This window comes from Pseudophryne corroboree, chromosome 6 (genome assembly GCF_028390025.1).
Source record: "Pseudophryne corroboree isolate aPseCor3 chromosome 6, aPseCor3.hap2, whole genome shotgun sequence".
Classification (NCBI taxonomy): Eukaryota; Metazoa; Chordata; class Amphibia; order Anura; family Myobatrachidae; genus Pseudophryne; species Pseudophryne corroboree.
The window spans coordinates 412,189,273-412,209,939 of NC_086449.1; the positions used below are offsets into that span (position 1 = coordinate 412,189,273).

Below are 20,667 nucleotides of genomic sequence, written 5' to 3' on the forward strand. Positions count from 1 at the left end.
TCAAAGAGATTAGTCTGCTCACTGACATCAGGGGAAGGGTGAGGGAGTGTCAGCAGCTTGCCAGTGCACAGGAATTGTTGAGTCCCTACTTACTGGTACATACTGTCACTTTTTTTAAATTATGTAACTATTAAAAGTTTCTTATTTTTTTTTACTAACATGACAACTTCCTATATACAGCCCTTTCACTTTCTTGTCATACACTGACAATTTCTTTAATGCTTGATAGACTGTTATTGAAACAAGCAGCATTAATGGTCTATCAAGTATTTGAGAAATGAACATTATGATATGCAGTAAAGTTTCCTATAGTAATAAATTATCTCTTCTAGAGGCTCAAGTTGTAGTGGCCACAGCTTAAGGAAAAAAACAAAAAAGGTGCAGACTAGATGGGCCAAGTGGTTCTTATCTGCCATCAAATTCTATGTTTCTTAAGCTGACTGTACCAAAACAAATGCAAACAAATGCCCATATGTATATAACCTAATGTTTACACACTCTCTAATAAACAAGTACTAGAAAATATTACAATAATTATAGCGCTGAGTTAGTATTCAAAATCCCATCAGCCACGATTGCTAACTACACCATCATTTGCAGAATTTATTATATGTGTGTAAATTACCATTTGGGACAAGTACGGTATTTTAAATTAAGTGTTTTCTCTACCTGAGTTTAGTTTCACTTTAATACAGTATGTGTTAATGTTGTAACCCTGAAGTAATGGTGTGTTAGACATAGGTACTTTGTTGCTAAGTACATTATCTTCTTTATGTATGGCTATGGGTCATTAGAGACTCTTCTTACTGCAGACACGCTGCCTACAGGCTTTCCTATATCCCTTATCACTCAGCCATAGCTGCGTTTAGCACTTTATCTGTAAAACCATACTAAAGAATTTTGTGCTGTACTTATCTGTTTTGAAATGTGCAGGTTTATGCAAGACTCCACCATATCAATAAGCATGTGCTGTATATGAGATACTTGGTCTGAAATCAATGATAACTTCAGAAAGGAAGTGTCAGACACATGCGAACATGTTGTTTTTCATCATTATGGCAGCAGTAATTTCAGAAAGTATTTCAGGTCATCTTATGGGAGTATTACTTGATTAAATGAAAACATGATTGACGTGATAAGGAATTGCTTGTGAAACCCAAACAATATTCTGTAGTTAATCTTTGTATTGGCTGAACTATATTCCTCCCTGCTCTGAGACTTGAGGACAAATTATTCATTATTCACGTCAAAGACATATCTGGAGTTAGAAGATTACAACAGTTATGGATAATATTAAATATAAATATTAAAGGGAACGTTTAACCAAACTGTTTTTGTGTTTGTGTCTAATGTATACAGAATGAAACATTTAACTGCAATTGTATATTAAGCCATATACACATATAGCAATATTGCTGACTCAGTGCTAAAAGATTTATCCAGAATGGCCACCCATTGTGTTGTCAATTTGAAAAGTGATGTCATCGCTTAAGTTGTGTAGCAGGATGACGTATGTTGTCAGCATACAGTATGTGAACTCATTAAAGTATCTTTTTATGCAAAACTAAATCTGATTTATATAGGTTTTGCTCATAGTTTGGGACATCATTTCACCTATCCTGTGCAATGCAGAACTCCTAACGGGATATACATAGGTCTGTCCCTTTGGAAGTGTATTACTTCCATATATTGCTGTACACAACAATGTGCATTTCCATAGGAATAGCATCAAAATCTGCAAAGACATTGGAAATACCAGTACCATATTTCTACACTGAACCACCTTTCACAAATGACCGTTTCTGACTCCTGCAGTGCCCCAGTGTGATGGAAAAACAACACCCTACTAAATGGGAATGGGTTTGCTGGATTCACCCTAATTAGGTTGACACTCACTGGGTCGACAGGCACTAGGTCAACACAAGAAAAATGTGGACCTGGTTGCCAGGTCGACATGGAAAAAGGTCGACATGAGTTTTCTTTGTAAAGTTACCAGGAACCCCAATTAGTGCACTGTGTGCCCTCACATTTTCCGGTGGGGCGGGACCCTGTAATGAGTGAGAGTTTGGTTACAGTTAGGATACCACAGGCTTCCGTTTATTTGATTGTTAAATAGCTGCCTGATTGCGCTACTTGTCTTTGCCCCGGTTTATGGGTCTGTGTACTATCCGCGGATTCCCCGCTGGGCAACGCCGGTCAGTGTTACTTCCGGTCAGTGGAACGCACCAACTTCCGGTTGTTGGAACGCGGAAGTCGCGTTCCCGGCGCGCATCAAGTTCTCATGTAATTGAAAGTGTTTGTTACACATATGGTGTTCCTTGTGTCCCGCAATTGATTCGGCCATTATATTACCCACTCTAGTAAGCAGGGTTATTGACCAGGTATGTTGGTTTCTTTTAGAGTAAGTGTGTATCTTCTATTGTAGCTTCATTAGGCACTTCCTGTTTGAGTGCCTTAAATAGCCCTGATTTGGTCCCATGCAGCATGCAGCTATCAGTAGGCTCATGGTATCTGAGCTGTAAGTATGCTACCTCTGCTGCTACCTGTGGTGTTTGTTTTCTGAATAGTTTGTAAGTACTTTTTTCTCTTTTTGATTATAGAAGACTTGCTGATCCTAGCTGATTGAATAATAGCTGCTAAATGTTGTCTTATTATGCACCAGGTATGACCTATATTAAGCTGCTTGTTCTATACCTCTTTAATGTTTTTATCTTTAGCTGTTTCTGGTTGGTTGTTTGACATGTTACATGTCTTATTCTAAATACAGTAGGTCCTCTGTAAAAGGAACCTTACATCAGGTTATACTGACATTTGGTGTTTTGCCCAGGTAATCTCACCAGTTAGATATATGTGTACCTCATTGAGGCATGAGGTGTAGGTGGAGGTTTTCCTGGATTATTGAAGTATGGGCACTTGATGCATGTTAAGCACGTCTAATATTGTCCAGTTATATCCTCTAGCCATTTTTTTGACTGTCATAAGGGCCTGGGAGGCACTGGTGGTGGTGGTGTGGGTGATTTGGTTTGTTTTTCATATTTCATTGATTTTAATTGTTTTTCATATCTATTGTTTAGATGTTGTGAAGTGCCTATCTTGATAAAGGTCCACATATGGACCGAAACGTCGATGATTGACGGCATCACTTTTGAACCTGATTAAACTGAGTTGATTCAACAATTGGATTCATAGACTGATTTTGGCGAGAGTGCACCTTCCACTTCGGTGGTAGTTGCGGTATATTGGTGGCCATATATGGTCATTAGGAGCACCCGCATACTTACTTTTATGTACTGATGAGTATTTATAACTACATTTCTGTCTAATGAAACCCCCCCTTCCTTGCATATAGATCAACACCCCCCTCCCCTGGAACTTAAACTTCCTTCCCGGGACACAGACCGGTGCACCTCCTCCGGAGACATAGATTACCCCATTACTCACCTTCCTCAGGCGTAGAATACTCAACCCGAGTGGCCCCCATTTTGGTGACTGCTGTTGTCTCCTCTGCTGGCTCACAGGGAAAAATAAGTCTTGTTTTGAATGATGGGCGAAGTGAAACCACTCTTACCAGTAATAGTTAACGCAGTAAACAGCAATAAATGTCAATTCCATAAAAATGAAGATCCTACTTTAACCATTTCGGTCTAATAACTACTTCACATGTGAACCATGAAGGTGACATTCCAGCTCTGAAGCTCCACCCACAACTTTAGGGAAGTTTCCCAATGGGAGGTGATGCAGGTTTTTCAGATTTACAAGGCTGATTGTGCTGGCAGGTCAGTTATTGTAACATAACTTGTCCTACCCCTGGGTTTGTGAGGCCACATGGTGCATTCCAAAAATCCTTCTTATTATTGGAGTGTGGACGATTTATATTTATTGTTATAACATTATTTCATCATTCCTATAGATGGTAATGTATTTATTCTGAATTTGGACAAAAAAGCATGTGGTTAGCAGGGAGATACGTATCATGGTCATATTATTCATTTGTTTGCTTTTGGCAGAGAACATGCTCACTGTACAGTATATTAAATTGTTATGTACTAAATGTTATAAATATGTTTTCTTCTAGAATGATATTGGAGGCCAGCGCAGTTTAATAAATAAATGGACAACGTTTCTGAAAGCACGCTTAGTGTGCTCCATCCCTGGTCCTGATGGTGGTGACACATATTTTGATGAACTGCGTAAGTTTATTGTGATCTTTGTCATTACTTTTTTAGATGTACATGAAACATGCTAAATTCCATCAGGTTGATTTCATCTGTAATTATAACAAATGCTGCTTTTACAGTAGCTTCAGGAACTGTATAAATAAACCTTACTGACATACAGTAAACTGCTGTCACACATACATGTATTGATGGATTCATAGAAATATTTACAATAATAAATCTTGTATACAAAAAAAATATATAGAAGTGTAGATCTTGTAGATCTTATGCCTTGAGGAATAAATTTGACACCTGTATGCTTCTATGATAGTCTAGTCTTAGTGTAAAATAATAAAAGATCAAGATGGTGGAATTTGCACTGATGCTCCCAGCTGAGCAGCCTTAGTAGTTTTTCAAGCGGTACACCCTCCCCACAGTAACTTAACATGACATATCCTATTGAAAAGCAATAAAAGATGCCTTTTATTGTTTTTCATTTGTATATGTCTGTTTATGTGTGACATAATAAATTACTATAAAATATAGCGTTTGGTGTTCATTATCATTAGTTCTACTGTGTAGATCAACCTCAATATATCCAGGACTTGCTGGATCAAAACTATTTTATATTCCAATCAAGTATCAGCACCTGACAGTAACTCTTTCATAACAATGCTAAATCTATGTGAAGTGTACTGAATAGAGTGCTGCATAATGTGGCCAGTAAAAAAGGTTGCACTCCTTCAGCAATATTCCACTCTGCAATACATTTTTTTTTTTACATTCCATCTACTAACATTCTAAATATAATTACATTTAATAGTGGGTGACAAAAGTTACCAATGTAAACCATATGGAACTCAGGGTTTCTCAGAGTATCTGGCTATTTAAAAAAAAAAACTATGGATCACAGAAATCGTATTTGGAATAAGTTGTTTTGCAAAATGTACTATGGAAAGTAATGTGCTATATTTGTTTACACTTATACATGCCTGGTTTCCTCTTGAGTCCTGTAACATTTTTCATGGATTAATCCAATAATTGTTTTGTGCTGATTGTGAGATTCAGGCTGACTGGCATTGCAGTGAAGTCTGGCTGGCCCTCTGGATACCCTGCTGCACTGTGAGCAGAGCCGGCCATAGGTATAGGCAAACTAGGCAATTGCCTAGGGCATTTGATATGCCTAGGGGCATCAGCAGCTTCTGCTGATTAAAATGATACGCGGCATGCCTATATTCTGTGTGTAGCATTTCATATGCAGATACAGACACAGTCTCACACAGTATATAGGCATGCTGCATATCAGTTTAATCAGTAGAAGCTGCTTGTGCATCCTAGCCACATAGCAATGCAAATAAGATGCATTTTCATAAAAAAAATGTCCCTGACGTTCAAATTGAGGCAAGATTTATGAGGACACATCTGTATCCAAGCAGAGGCAGAGGGCACAGTGTTATTGGCAGTGTGAGTACTGTGTGGATGTGAGTGGGTTGGTTGTGTAGTAGTGTTCAGAATATGTGTAAGGAGCATTATGTGTGTCATGTAAAAATTCATTAATAATGTGTAACATATGTGCAAGGGGCACTATGTGTGTCATTATGTGTATAAGGGCATTAATGTGCGGCATATGTGTAACAGGGTACTATTGTATGTGTGTCATTATGTGTATAGGGGAACTAATAACGTGCAGTAAATGTGTAGGGGGCACTATGTGTGTCATTATGTGTATAAGGGCATTAATAATGTGCGGCATATGTGTAACAGGGTACTACTGTATGTGTCATTATGTGTATAGGGGCACTAAAAATGTGCAGCAAATGTATAGGGGGCACTATGTGTGTCATTATGTTTATAAGGACATTAATAATGTGTGGCATATGTGTAAGGGACATTACGTGTAAAAGGGCATTAATAAATGTTGGCATAATGTGTAAGGCGCATTATGTTTATAAGGACATTAATAATGTGTCTCATAAGTGTTAGGGGCATTACTGTGTAGCATTATGTGTTTAAGGTGCTCTACTATGTGGCGTTGCGTATAGAAAGGGCACTACTGTGTCGTCTAATGTGAATAAAGAGCAATAGGGTGTGGTGTAATGTGAATAAGGAGCAATTCAGTGTGATGTAATGTGAATAAGGGGCTCTACTGTGAGAAGTAACGTTAATAAGGTAAAGTGATACTACTGTGAGATGTAATATGAATTATGGAAACTATCGCATGATCAAATGTGAATAAAGTGCAGTACTGTGTGGCGTAATTGGAATTGGGGTTACTATTGTGTGGCCACGCCCCTTGCCAGCAAAAATACACCCCTTTTTGGGCTGGGCTCCAAATGTGCGAACTGTTCCTATTTAAAATATAGGGGGTACAAACACCAAAATAAGGACTGCTATGGATGAGGGGTGATGGTGCTGGGAAAGAAGTGCAAGGTCAGAGGCGGAACCAGCGGTGGTGCAAGGGGGCACCAGCCAAAATCTTGCCTAGGGCATCATATTGGTTAGGGTTAGCTCTGACTGTGAGCCGTGGCAAAACATGCACTTACTGCACTTCTGGATAAGGTTATGCAGGATCAATCTCCCCCCATGGTTGCTACAGCTCTTTCATAGCTATATTACAAAGTACTTATATTTAAATGTAGTATACCTGACCTAATGCATACTGTACATTAAGAAGAAACATCAGTGGTGCTACTGAGAGGGAACTGGACAGTGGGCTTAGCCGTTATTTGAGCATGCATGGCAGGACTGCCATCAGAAATTGTGAGGCCCGGGACTGACAAAATATGCAGGGCGCCCCAAATTGCAGGGCTTCTAGGGCAGTCCATGCTGTATGTCTCAGGAGCTGGGGGGCAGGGCAGGTGATTTATACTGTTAGCCGCTGCTACGCTGCCGGCTAATGACACCCGGAAATGCCCACTAGCCCTAAACTTCCAGTTTGCGCTCCAAGTCCTGCAGTTGGCCAGGCAGACTTTTGAATTAGCTGGTCCGGCAAGCAGTGTGAGCTGGGTGGGCCCCCCTCTCTGTCTGGGCCCAGGACTCCAGTCCCGGTGGTCCCCCACTGATGGCAGCCTTGATGCCTGGTACCCACTTCTCCTTAACCATGGGAATAACTCTGGTTGTAAAGTATTCTGACCTCAGTCCTTGTTATGAAGGAGATTTCATACAGGCATGGCAAGTTTAATCCTCGTTTTACCATATACCCATTTTGCATCACACTGGAAATTAATGACTGGTCAAATATATTAAGACACAATTTAGAGGAAGACACAGCAGTTTATCAGAGTGCAGATGTAACTTTTTTCCTTAAGTTTAGGCCATAATGCTTATCACCTTGGTTGTAGGTCCTGACACCATAGGGCAAACGTAGTAACCTAAAACTTTTGCAAGTGAAATCATATATTGCGGCTTTGCACAGCAATGCAGGATGGCTTAGTGCTGAGATGCATAAAAAAAAAGAGTTGCCAAAAAGGTGGTATGATACTGTACCTCACCCCTCAGATGATTTCTGTTATCTATATCGCATCAGTAAACTGCTGATGCAGTATGGAATGTCAGCTGGTGTACATGCTGCGCGTATGCAAGATCTAATTTTGGATTGACTGAACAAGCGAGCTAGAAGTAACATAAAGCAAATAAGCACACCAAGCTGTGCTATAGTAGAGCTAAAGAATAAGGTTTGAATGGATGAGTTTATACTTAGAGTATTAACTCATTTAATTTGTAGCATCTATAAAAATACATACAATATGTACACACATTTAACGTTCTTGAGCATAAACATAGTGTGGCAGAGACAGCATTTTTCCATGTGAAAGTAATGTGAAGGATCCAGACCAGGTTTTGGAAGCAGTAGCAGAATCCCAGGTGTGTGATCAGCAGCACCTGGGATTTCCTGATATAAGGGTTTCCAGGACAGAGTCACCTTGCTCCTGATGGCAGTTAGTGTCCAGGTGATAAGCCGGGTTGTGTGGGTTAGACTAGGGATCACTGGAGCCTATCAAGAGTCTGCTATGCTGAACGTGCCTGTATGTTACTGCCTGTAATACCGACTGCGTACAGATGTAACCTGCTATGTGCTGACCTGCTGTGAAAAATAAACACCGAAAGTGTTCATCTGAGTCCCCTTGTTTGTGCAACTTGTCACAATATGATGTGATAATTAACTGATTAGCGCAGTGGTATATGATAATGAGTTAGTAGTAGCATCACACTGAACCAAATATACTTACTTATTCAAGTCAATTGTTAATTTCTTTCTTTTGGAATGTAACACCTAGCACTATCCTTAGTAAGTTCGTATCATGCTTTGCTGCCATAGCTGGCTAAGGCAGTGGTGTTCACAACAGAGGTTGAAGCCACCCCTGGAGAAATCTCACTCTTCATACCTTCTGGAGAAGTGTTAATACAGGTTGAGTATCTGTAACACAGAAAAAAAAATGGTATCACTTCTTATTCATACTTTCTAATTACACTTATACATAACTCCCAACTGTAACAATTTTGGGTCTCTCTCCCACTGCCCAATTGTGACTGTCCCATGGACAGGACATTTGGGAGGTTCATTCCATGCACCACTGCTCTGAATGGGTGGCTAGAAGGGAGAAAGAGCAATAAAAGGCAGCCTAGCACTTTTCATTGCTTGACACACCATTAGGGCATGGCCTCACCCACACCATGATACTGATATTCACTCTGTTTTGATTCACTGAGCTTACATTCACACACTTCCTGGCTATCATTTTCACTTCATTATCAGAAAATGTAAATATGAACCATTTGACACCTTTTAAAAATTTCCAGTACATTGCTTAAAGTCACTAACAGTCTGATGTACTGTGCTGCTACAGTATGTTACTTACTTGCCACTTTTTTGACGGTTCATGATGATTTCCCCACCTTTTCATAGACTTTTCCCAGGTTGCTCACAGAACTTGCAGCTACTGTAATTTAACTCAACCCTATACAGTGGCATCTGAAGTGGGGTGTGAAGGGTGCAGCCTGCACCTAGGTGTCACCGTCAGAGGGGGTGACACTAAAATGCCTGCCTCACACACTCACATGAGCTGAGTGCTGCAGTGTGACAGTCTCATGCAGCACTTGGTTCCTGAGATACAGGAGGAGCTGATACTGCATTCATTCACTGTTCTCTGGGGGTAGCCCAGCACTTCGGGTGTTGCTGGGCTGCCTCCTGTGTGATGTCACCTGTGAGGCCACCTCCCCAACTTAGGCCATGCCCCCAGAGCCGGCCCTAGGCATAGGCAAACTAGGCAATTGCCTAGGGCATCTGGTATGCCTAGGGGCACAAGCAGCTTCTGCTGATTAAAATGATATGCAGCATGCCTATATTCTGTGTGTAGCATTTCGTATGCAGATACAGCCACAGTCGCACACAGTATATAGGCATGCCGCATATCATTTTAATCAGCAGAAGCTGCTTGTGCATCCTAGCCACATAGCAATGCAAATAAGATGCATTTTCATAAAAAATAAGCAGCCCGACGTTAGCAGAGCTGCCAGTTGACTCACGCCAGGAACTATATGTGTCATTATGTGTATAAGGGCATTAATAATGTGTAACATATGTGTAAGGGGCACTATGTGTGTCATTATGTGTATAAGGGCGCTAATGTGCGGCATATGTGTAAGGGACATTATGTGTGTCATTATGTGTATAAGGGCATTATCAATGTGCGGCATATACTGTATGTAAGGGAAATTATGTGTATAAGGGCATTAATAAGGGTTGGCATAATGTGTAAGGTGCATTATGATTATAAGGACATTAATAATGTGTTTCATATGTGTAAGGGGCATTACTGTGTGTTATTATGTGGATAAATGCATTACCAATGTGTGGCATTATGTGTATAAGGTGCTCTACGCTGTGGCATAACGTATATAAAGGGCACTACTGTGTGGTCTAATGTGAATAAAGAGCAATATGGTGTGGTGTAATGTGAATAAGGAGCAATATGGTGTGGTGTAATGTGAATAAGGAGCAATTCAGTATGATATGTGAATGAGGGGCACTAATGTGAGGAGTAACGTATATAAGGTAAAGTGGTACTACTGTGTGATGTAATGTGTATAAGGGACACTATGGTATGATAAATTGTGAATAAAGTTTTACTACTGTGAGGCATAATTTGAATTGGGAGCACTATTGTGTGGCCATGCCCCTTGCCAGCAAAAACACATACCTTTATGGGCTGTGCGCCGATTGTGCATACTGTTCTTATTTAAATTACAGGGGGTAGGAATAAAAAATAAAAGGACTGCTATGGGTGGGGGGTGATGGTGTTGGGAAAGGGGTGCAGGGTCAGAGGCGGAACTAGCGGTGGTGCTTGGGGGCACCAGCCAAAATCTTGCCTAGGGCATCATATTGGTTAGGGCCGGCTCTGCATGCCCGTTTTGGATGCGAGCACACCAGAGGGTGCAGAGTGCGCACCGTGTGTCACCAGACCCGGTGACGCCTTTGACCATATATAAGCACTTTGGCCTTCTAAGCACTTCAATGTACTGATAACAAACATGAACTATTCAAGCATTTTCATACAGTATATAATGTTTTCAAAGGAGAATAAATGTTTGGTTATTCTATCATTTTTATTGCTATACTGATTTAGCAAAAACACTTTTTATTCTTTACAGAAGATGTATTTTTGCTTCCAACAAAGGATGAGAGGAACCCAGTGGTGTATGGAATTTTCACTACAACAAGGTATTACTTCTGTTGAACATCTATTAGCTTTTACTCTGGACAAAACTTCCATGTGTGAGTTTATTCAGATGGGATCACTTTGAAAGTTTATTATGATTTCATTATGCATACATAAAATATCACCAAGGGAAAACAATGACTAAATTAAAAATAAATGTGATAACTGAAGCAAATTGGATCTATTACTGTCTACCTGTTTGGCATGTGTATTGGCACAGTATCTCCTCAAACTGTGTCTTATATACAGTAATTAACCATTTGATTAAAAACAGTTTTTTTTTACATAGTAGATTTATTTTCCCTATCTCTGTGTTCCTCTCAGAAAGGCTTGTTGAACATTTCAAGTGTGTTGATATTAGAATGGCCTTGCTCTGGAAGAAGTAAAAGGAAGCCAGAACTAGGTCAGGTGGGACAACTTGATCTCTGACACCCAATATGTACGACAGTTTGTCAAGTTGTGTTACTTACTATATTGTTCAAATTAGATGGTGTCCTTTTCTATAGACAAAGTACAGTTCATATGCAGGTTAAAATAAATCTAGAATTAAAAATTCAGTCTAAAATCTAGAAATGTTAATTTCTTTAATTTCTAACTATTGTCAGATGAATAAAAATTAAAAATTAACTTTTTTTTTAAATAATGGCAACCTTAATTTAATGCTCCATATGTTTCTATGTGATTGAGATTGCCTACAATTCAGTTTTGACACCAAAAATCACAAGAATAAATGACATCCAGATTAAAATAGTTTGAAGATAGCTGTAGTTAATGCTAATAATTGCTTCTTATTTTTTCAACTGATCTCTAAATAATAGGAATCATTATAGTTTTAGCATATGGACCATTAAGTCTGCGTGATGTATAAAACATGAGCTTTGGAATGATGACACAACAAACCTTTCTAAGGCACCGTGTATTAGGGAGTCACTTAACTAATTAAGGTGGGATGCCATAATGGCAGGGGATTTCTCTTCCATATGTATGTCTTCATCTCAGACTTCAAGTAGTCATTCAACTGAGTGATCTCATTATTCCTGTGTTATTTTAGTGTGATGCATGACAGAATGGACAAAATTGTCCAGAAAAAGAATTTTGTTCTGGTTTCATTATTAACTGGAATATCCATTTATTTTATAGGAAAAAGTTATTTTTTGGCTAATTAGTAACAGGGCCCATTAATATTTGCCATCCTATGCTTGAACGACAATATTAAATGCAGATACTTTTCTAAGTCAAAACAGTGGTTACAGTGTTGTATTGTACAGTGTATTGTAATCATTTTATCACCAAGCTATATTAACATCTGGTGTTAATTTTCTATTTTCCTTAGCTCTATATTTAAAGCATCTGCTGTGTGTGTCTATAGCATGGCGGATATAAGGGGAGTATTCAATGGCCCCTATGCTCATAAAGAAAGTCCAGATCATAAATGGGTGCAATATGATGGAAGAATTCCTTATCCTCGCCCTGGGACAGTATGTATATCTTTTTTTACCTGCAATCTTCTGTAATAGATAACTTGAATCACGAAATAAGCATTGCAAAATAATGTATTGTGTTCCCCAATGCACTGTATTAGCTTGGAAATCTATTTTATTTTACTTTATTCTTTTCTCATTACATAATGCCTTATGGTCATAATGAGGGGATTTTCTGATTCCCTAGCCCTGCTGAAAATGCTGATCTGCCAACTGGATTGGCAGCCATTGATGATCGGTGATCCGTTGGGGGATCAGGGAAATGAAAATAAGAATTTACTTACCGATAATTCTATTTCTCGTAGTCCGTAGTGGATGCTGGGGACTCCGTCAGGACCATGGGGAATAGCGGCTCTGCAGGAGACAGGGCACAAAAGTAAAAGCTTTAGGATCAGGTGGTGTGCACTGGCTCCTCCCCCTATGACCCTCCTCCAAGCCTCAGTTAGGATACTGTGCCCGGACGAGCGTACACAATAAGGAAGGATTTTGAATCCCGGGTAAGACTCATACCAGCCACACCAATCACACTGTACAACCTGTGATCTGAACCCAGTTAACAGCATGATAACAGCGGAGCCTCTGAAAAGATGGCTCACAACAATAATAACCCGATTTTTGTAACAATAACTATGTACAAGTATTGCAGACAATCCGCACTTGGGATGGGCGCCCAGCATCCACTACGGACTACGAGAAATAGAATTATCGGTAAGTAAATTCTTATTTTATCTGACGTCCTAAGTGGATGCTGGGGACTCCGTCAGGACCATGGGGATTATACCAAAGCTCCCAAACGGGCGGGAGAGTGCGGATGACTCTGCAGCACCGAGTGAGAGAACTCCAGGTCCTCCTCAGCCAGGGTGTGCCCCTGACCAAGTAGCAGCTCGGCAAAGTTGTAAAGCCGAGACCCCTCGGGCAGCCGCCCAAGATGAGCCCACCTTCCTTGTGGAATGGGCATTTACATATTTTGGCTGTGGCAGTCCTGCCACAGAATGTGCAACCAGCAATCGTCTGCTTAGAAGCAAGAGCACCCAGTTTTTTGGGTGCATACAGGATAACAGCAAGTCCGTTTTCCTGACTCCAGCCGTCCTGGAAACCTACATTTTCAGGGCCCTGACAACATCTAGCAACTTGGAGTCCTCCAAGTCCCTAGTAGCCGCAGGTACCACAATAAGCTGGTTCAGGTGAAACGCTGACACCACCTTAGGGAGAAACTGGGGACGAGTCCGCAGCTCTGCCCTGTCCGAATGGACAATCAGATATGGGCTTTTGTGAGACAAAGCCGCCAATTCTGACACTCGCCTGGCCGAGGCCAGGGCCAACATCATGGTCACTTTCCATGTGAGATATTTCAAATCCACAGATTTGAGCGGTTTAAACCAATGTGATTTGAGGAATCCCAGAACTACGTTGAGATCCCACAGTGCCACTGGAGGCACAAAAGGGGGTTGTATATGCAGTACTCCCTTGACAAACTTCTGGACTTCAGGAACTGAAGCCAATTCTTTCTGGAAGAAAATCGACAGGGCCGAAATTTGAACCTTAATGGACCCCAATTTGAGGCCCATAGACACTCCTGTTTGCAGGAAATGCAGGAATCGACCGAGTTGAAATTTCTTCGTGGGGCCTTCCTGGCCTCACACCACGCAACATATTTTCGCCACATGTGGTGATAATGTTGTGCGGTCACCTCCTTCCTGGCTTTGACCAGGGTAGGAATGACCTCTTCCGGAATGCCTTTTTCCCTTAGGATCCGGCGTTCAACCGCCATGCCGTCAAACGCAGCCGCGGTAAGTCTTGGAACAGACATGGTACTTGCTGAAGCAAGTCCCTTCTTAGCGGCAGAGGCCATGAGTCCTCTGTGAGCATCTCTTGAAGTTCCGGGTACCAAGTCCTTCTTGGCCAATCCGGAGCCACGAGTATAGTTCTTACTCCTCTACGTCTTATAATTCTCAGTACCTTAGGTATGAGAAGCAGAGGAGGGAACACATACACCGACTGGTACACCCACGGTGTTACCAGAACGTCCACAGCTATTGCCTGAGGGTCTCTTGACCTGGCGCAATACCTGTCCAGTTTTTTGTTCAGGCGGGACGCCATCATGTCCACCTTTGGTCTTTCCCAACGGTTCACAATCATGTGGAAGACTTCCCGATGAAGTCCCCACTCTCCCGGGTGGAGGTCGTGCTGAGGAAGTCTGCTTCCCAGTTGTCCACTCCCGGAATGAACACTGCTGACAGTGCTATCACATGATTTTCCGCCCAGCGAAGAATCCTTGCAGTTTCTGCCATTGCCCTCCTGCTTCTTGTGCCGCCCTGTCTGTTTACGTGGGCGACTGCCGTGATGTTGTCCCACTGGATCAATACCGGCTGACCTTGAAGCAGAGGTCTTGCTAAGCTTAGAGCATTGTAAATTGCTCTTAGCTCCAGTATATTTATGTGGAGAGAAGTCTCCAGACTTGATCACACTCCCTGGAAATTTTTTTTTTTTTTTGTGTGACTGCTCCCCAGTCTTTCAGGCTGGCATCCGTGGTCACCAGGACCCAGTCCTGAATGCCGAATCTGTGGCCCTTTAGTAGATGAGCACTCTGCAGCCACCACAGAAGAGACACCCTTGTCCTTGGAGACAGGGTTATCCGCTGATGCATCTGAAGATGCGATCCGGACCATTTTTCCAGCAGATCCCACTGAAAAGTTCTTGCGTGAAATCTGCCGAATGGAATCGCTTCGTAAGAAGCCACCATTTTTCCCAGGACCCTTGTGCAATGATGCACTGACACTTTTCCTGGTTTTAGGAGGTTCCTGACTAGCTCGGATAACTCCCTGGCTTTCTCCTCCGGGAGAAACACCTTTTTCTGGACTGTGTCCAGAATCATCCCTAGGAACAGCAGACGTGTCGTCGGAGACAGCTGCGATTTTGGAATATTTAGAATCCACCCGTGCTGTCGTAGAACTACTTGAGATAGTGCTACTCCGACCTCCAACTGTTCTCTGGACCTTGCCCTTATCAGGAGATCGTCCAAGTAAGGGATAATTAAGAAGCCTTTTCTTTGAAGAAGAATCATCATTTCGGCCATTACCTTGGTAAAGACCCGGGGTGCCGTGGACAATCCCAACGGCAGCGTCTGAAACTGATAGTGACAGTTTTGTACCACGAACCTGAGGTACCCTTGGTGAGAAGGGCAAATTGGGACATGGAGGTAAGCATCCTTGATGTCCAGGGACACCATATAGTCCCCTTCTTCCTGGTTCGCTATCACTGCTCCGAGTGACTCCATCTTGATTTGAACCTTTGTATGTAAATGTTCAAATATTTCAGATTTAGAATAGGTCTCACCGAGCCGTCTGGCTTCAGTACCACAATATAGTGTGGAATAATACCCCTTTCCTTGTTGTAGGAGGGGTACTTTGATTATCACCTGCTGGGAATACAGCTTGTGAATTGTTTCCAATACTGCCTCCCTGTCGGAGGGAGACGTTGGTAAAGCAGACTTCAGGAACCTGCGAGGGGGAGACGTCTCGAATTTCCAATCTGTACCCCTGGGATACTACTTGTAGGATCCAGGGGTCCACTTGCGAGTGAGCCCACTGCGCGCTGAAACTCTTGAGACGACCCCCCACCGCACCTGAGTCCGCTTGTACGGCCCCAGCGTCATGCTGAGGACTTGGCAAAAGCGGTGGAGGGCTTCTGTTCCTGGGAATGGGCTGCCTGCTGCAGTCTTCTTCCCTTTCCTCTATCCCTGGGCAGATATGACTGGCCTTTTGCCTGCTTGCCCTTATGGGGACGAAAGGACTGAGGCTGAAAAGACGGTGTCTTTTTCTGCTGAGATGTGACTTGGGGTAAAAAGGGTGGATTTTTCAGCTGTTGCCGTGGCCACCAGGTCCGATGGACCGACCCCAAATAACTCCTCCCTTTTATACGGCAATACTTCCATGTGCCGTTTGGAATCTGCATCACCTGACCACTGTCGTGTCCATAAACATCTTCTGGCAGATATGGACATCGCACTTACTCTTGATGCCAGAGTGCAAATATCCCTCTGTGCATCTCGCATATATAGAAATGCATCCTTTAAATGCTCTATAGTCAATAAAATACTGTCCCTGTCAAGGGTATCAATATTTTCAGTCAGGGAATCCGACCAAGCCACCCCAGCGCTGCACATCCAGGCTGAGGCGATCGCTGGTCGTAGTATAACACCAGTATGTGTGTATATACTTTTTAGGATATTTTCCAGCCTCCTATCAGCTGGCTCCTTGAGGGCGGCCGTATCTGGAGACGGTAACGCCACTTGTTTTGATAAGCGTGTGAGCGCCTTATCCACCCTAAGGGGTGTTTCCCAACGCGCCCTAACTTCTGGCGGGAAAGGGTATAACGCCAATAATTTTCTATCAGGGGAAACCCACGCATCATCACACACTTCATTTAATTTATCTGATTCAGGAAAAACTACAGGTAGTTTTTTCACACCCCACATAATACCCTCTTTTGTGGTACTTGTAGTATCAGAAATATGTAACACCTCCTTCATTGCCCTTAACATGTAACGTGTGGCCCAAATGGAAAATACGTTTGTTTCTTCACCGTCGACACTGGAGTCAGTGTCCGTGTCTGTGTCTGTGTCGACCGACTGAGGTAAATGGGCGTTTTAAAGCCCCTGACGGTGTTTGAGACGCCTGGACAGGTACTAATTGGTTTGCCGGCCGTCTCATGTCGTCAACCGACCTTGCAGCGTGTTGACATTATCACGTAATTCCCTAAATAAGCCATCCATTCCGGTGTCGACTCCCTAGAGAGTGACATCACCATTACAGGCAATTGCTCCGCCTCCTCACCAACATCGTCCTCATACATGTCGACACACACGTACCGACACACAGCACACACACAGGGAATGCTCTGATAGAGGACAGGACCCCACTAGCCCTTTGGGGAGACAGAGGGAGAGTTTGCCAGCACACACCAAAACGCTATATTATACAGGGACAACCTTATATAAGTGTTTTCCCTTATAGCATCTTAATATATAATAATATCGCCAAATAAGTGCCCCCCCTCTCTGTTTTAACCCTGTTTCTGTAGTGCAGTGCAGGGGAGAGCCTGGGAGCCTTCCTAGCAGCGGAGCTGTGTAGGAAAATGGCGCTGTGTGCTGAGGAGAATAGGCCCCGCCCCCTTTTCGGCGGGCTTCTTCTCCCGTTTTTCTGACAACCTGGCAGGGGTTAAATACATCCATATAGCCCCAGGGGCTATATGTGATGTATTTTTAGCCAGCATAGGTACTTTCATTGCTGCCCAGGGCGCCCCCCCAAGCGCCCTGCACCCTCAGTGACCGTTGGTGTGAAGTGTGCTGAGAGCAATGGCGCACAGCTGCAGTGCTGTGCGCTACCTCATGAAGACTGAGAAGTCTTCAGCCGCCGATTTCTGGACCTCTTCTCTCTTCAGCATCTGCAAGGGGGTCGGCGGCGCGGCTCCGGTGACCCATCCAGGCTGTACCTGTGATCGTCCCTCTGGAGCTAGTGTCCAGTAGCCTAAGAAGCCAATCCATCCTGCACGCAGGTGAGTTCACTTCTTCTCCCCTAAGTCCCTCGTTGCAGTGAGCCTGTTACCAGCAGGACTCACTGAAAATAAAAAACCTAACAAAACTTTTACTCTAAGCAGCTCTTTAGGAGAGCCACCTAGATTGCACCCTTCTCGGCCGGGCACAAAAACCTAACTGAGGCTTGGAGGAGGGTCATAGGGGGAGGAGCCAGTGCACACCACCTGATCCTAAAGCTTTTACTTTTGTGCCCTGTCTCCTGCGGAGCCGCTATTCCCCATGGTCCTGACGGAGTCCCCAGCATCCACTTAGGACGTCAGAGAAAACATGTTAAAAATACCAGATTCCCTGATCTTGACCGAAAATGGTCAGGATCGGGGATTGGGATTTTAAAACATGTTTAATATTCCCGGTCCCCCAACCCGGCAATTGTGGGATCTGGGCAATTAGTCTTTTATTTGAAAATCTTGTTTTCATTTAGTAAAGATTTCTATGGTTATTGTTTGTTGATGACGTTAACTCAATAAATAGTAAACACTAAAATATGTTTTCACAGTCTCCGCATTTGTTACTATGATACCAGCAGCAGAGCATCCATATGTTCATCTGAGCATACAGTATATATTCATTTATCCTATTGAGGCTGTTAGTCATCACTTATTCATTATGTCAACAGTCTCTCCAGATCAGGAGTGTTCAACATGTGGCCTTCCAGCTGTTGTGGAACTATACATTCCAGCATGCCCTGCTTCAGTTTTGCTATTAGGGTATGCTAAACCTATGGCAGAGCATGCTGATATGTATAGTTCCACAACAACTTGAGGACCACATGCTGAGCACCCCTGTTCCAGATTAATTATACCGGCATTACATATTATACTGGTTCATCCCAATAATATTAATATTACCTGAGATTTATAATATCATTGCCCTGTATTATACCACCATTACCCTTATGTCATTAAACCAATTTTTGTTACGATAAATAAATATGTTGGTTTTTGAGGTTACCGCATCATTCTGAATAGTAAGTTAAACTTACTGACAGTGCCATATGCTAATTAGTAACAGCTTTAGGTCCAGTCACATCCATTTGGCTACAGGGAAGAGTGTAGTTTGTTTGTTGTCTAGCATTGTAATATTGGCCCTCATTCCGAGTTGTTCGCTCGCAAGCGGATTTTAGCAGATTTGCTCATGCTAAGCCGCCGCCTACTGGGAGTGAATCTTAGCATCTTAAAAATGTGAACGATGTATTCGCAATATTGCGATTACACACCTCGTAGCAGTTTCTGAGTAGCTCCAGACTTACTCGGCATCTGCGATCAGTTCAGTGCTTGTCGTTCCTGGTTTGACGTCACAAACACACCCAGCGTTCGCCCAGACACTCCTCCGTTTCTCCGGCCACTCCTGCGTTTTTTCCGGAAACGGTAGCGTTTTTTCCCACACGCCCATAAAACGACCTGTTTCCGCCCAGTAACACCCATTTCCTGTCAATCACATTACGATCGCCAGAACGATGAAAAAGCCGTGAGTAAAATCCCTAACTGCATAGCAAATTTACTTGGCGCAGTCGCAGTGCGAACATTGTGCATGCGCATTAAGCGGAAAATCGCTGCGATGCGAAGATTTTTACCGAGCGAACAACTCGGAATGACCTCCATTGCACATTGTATTAATAGTTTTAAAAGGAGAATCATTTTATTGCTAAGTAATCCAACTTCTCTTTTTGCACACGGTAAGACAAAGGATACAGTACATGTATTTATTTATATAGTTATGTGAAAATAAAGCAAAACAAGGATTCCTGTCAATTGGTATTTACTTTTCACTTCTTATTAATATGCAGGTCTTTTAGAATTTCTTAGTCTGTATTTTAGTGATTGACTTATGGAAAGTTGAATTTGGCAACTGAAACACAGAAAAGTCTGTTTTATTCATTGGACTAAATTTTTACATGTATTCCAGATTTCCTAGTCACTTTATGTGGGATACAATCCAAATATAAATTTAGAGATTTTTTTTAAAGTAATGTGTGCCAGGTAATCACAGCATGAACTGAGTTAGTATTATGCAGAGTTATGTTTATAGGTTTGTTGCATGAAGTGAAGGTTAATTAATTTGTTATATTTTAGATAAGTGTTACTTAGTGATAAAGATATGGATTTTGTATAATATAAAATAATATTGTTTAAAATGAATAAAATGCAATCATTAAGCTAATGCTTGTTTAACCAGTAAAATCTGTTAAACAAAAATCTCACATTGAGGTGAGAAATAGGAATCATATTTAACAATTGGTGGCCGGATCAAGCTTTCTGTTCATAGTGGGTGTTTAGTATTGAAGTGCATCTTGCACTGAATGCTACACCATTTCTGTGAAAAACACTGGAGATTTATTGGTAATAATAACTGGTTAATCAGACAAAAGAAAAAGAAAAAACATGACACTGACTAACTCACCAAAGCAATTCTGGTGGTCTCCCAGCAGTCTGTCAGGCCGCTGCTGTGCAGCTCGGGCGCTCCCTTTCTCCTGGACTTGCTGTTCTTCAAAGGAGGATGCAACGCCAACGCCACAGCAGTAGGCATGGACAAACAGGGAAGGGCGGGTGGGCGGTGCGAACATCAGGTCAGGGGCTCAGAGCAGACACAGGGACTGCCGGGAGCCAGGGATTATGTTACCGTCGCCAGCCCTCTGCTGCTGGACTATTAAACATATTTTCCATGTGCAGGCCGGGCGGTCTGGCGGGCGGCAGCCTGCATAATCTATTTTTAGT

General features: G+C 42.4%; 1 protein-coding gene across 3 annotated transcripts in view; it reads left to right on the forward strand.

Moving 5' to 3' along the window:
* Positions 1-20,667, forward strand: part of SEMA3D (semaphorin 3D) — a 293,106-nt gene that overhangs the window by 194,903 nt on the left and 77,536 nt on the right. For all 3 annotated transcript variants that reach the window (XM_063926929.1, XM_063926930.1, XM_063926931.1), the window contains exons 9-11: positions 4,076-4,190; positions 10,809-10,878; positions 12,210-12,354. In XM_063926929.1, coding sequence (XP_063782999.1) covers positions 4,076-4,190; positions 10,809-10,878; positions 12,210-12,354 — 330 coding nt within the window. The remainder of the gene's footprint in view (positions 1-4,075; positions 4,191-10,808; positions 10,879-12,209; positions 12,355-20,667) is intronic.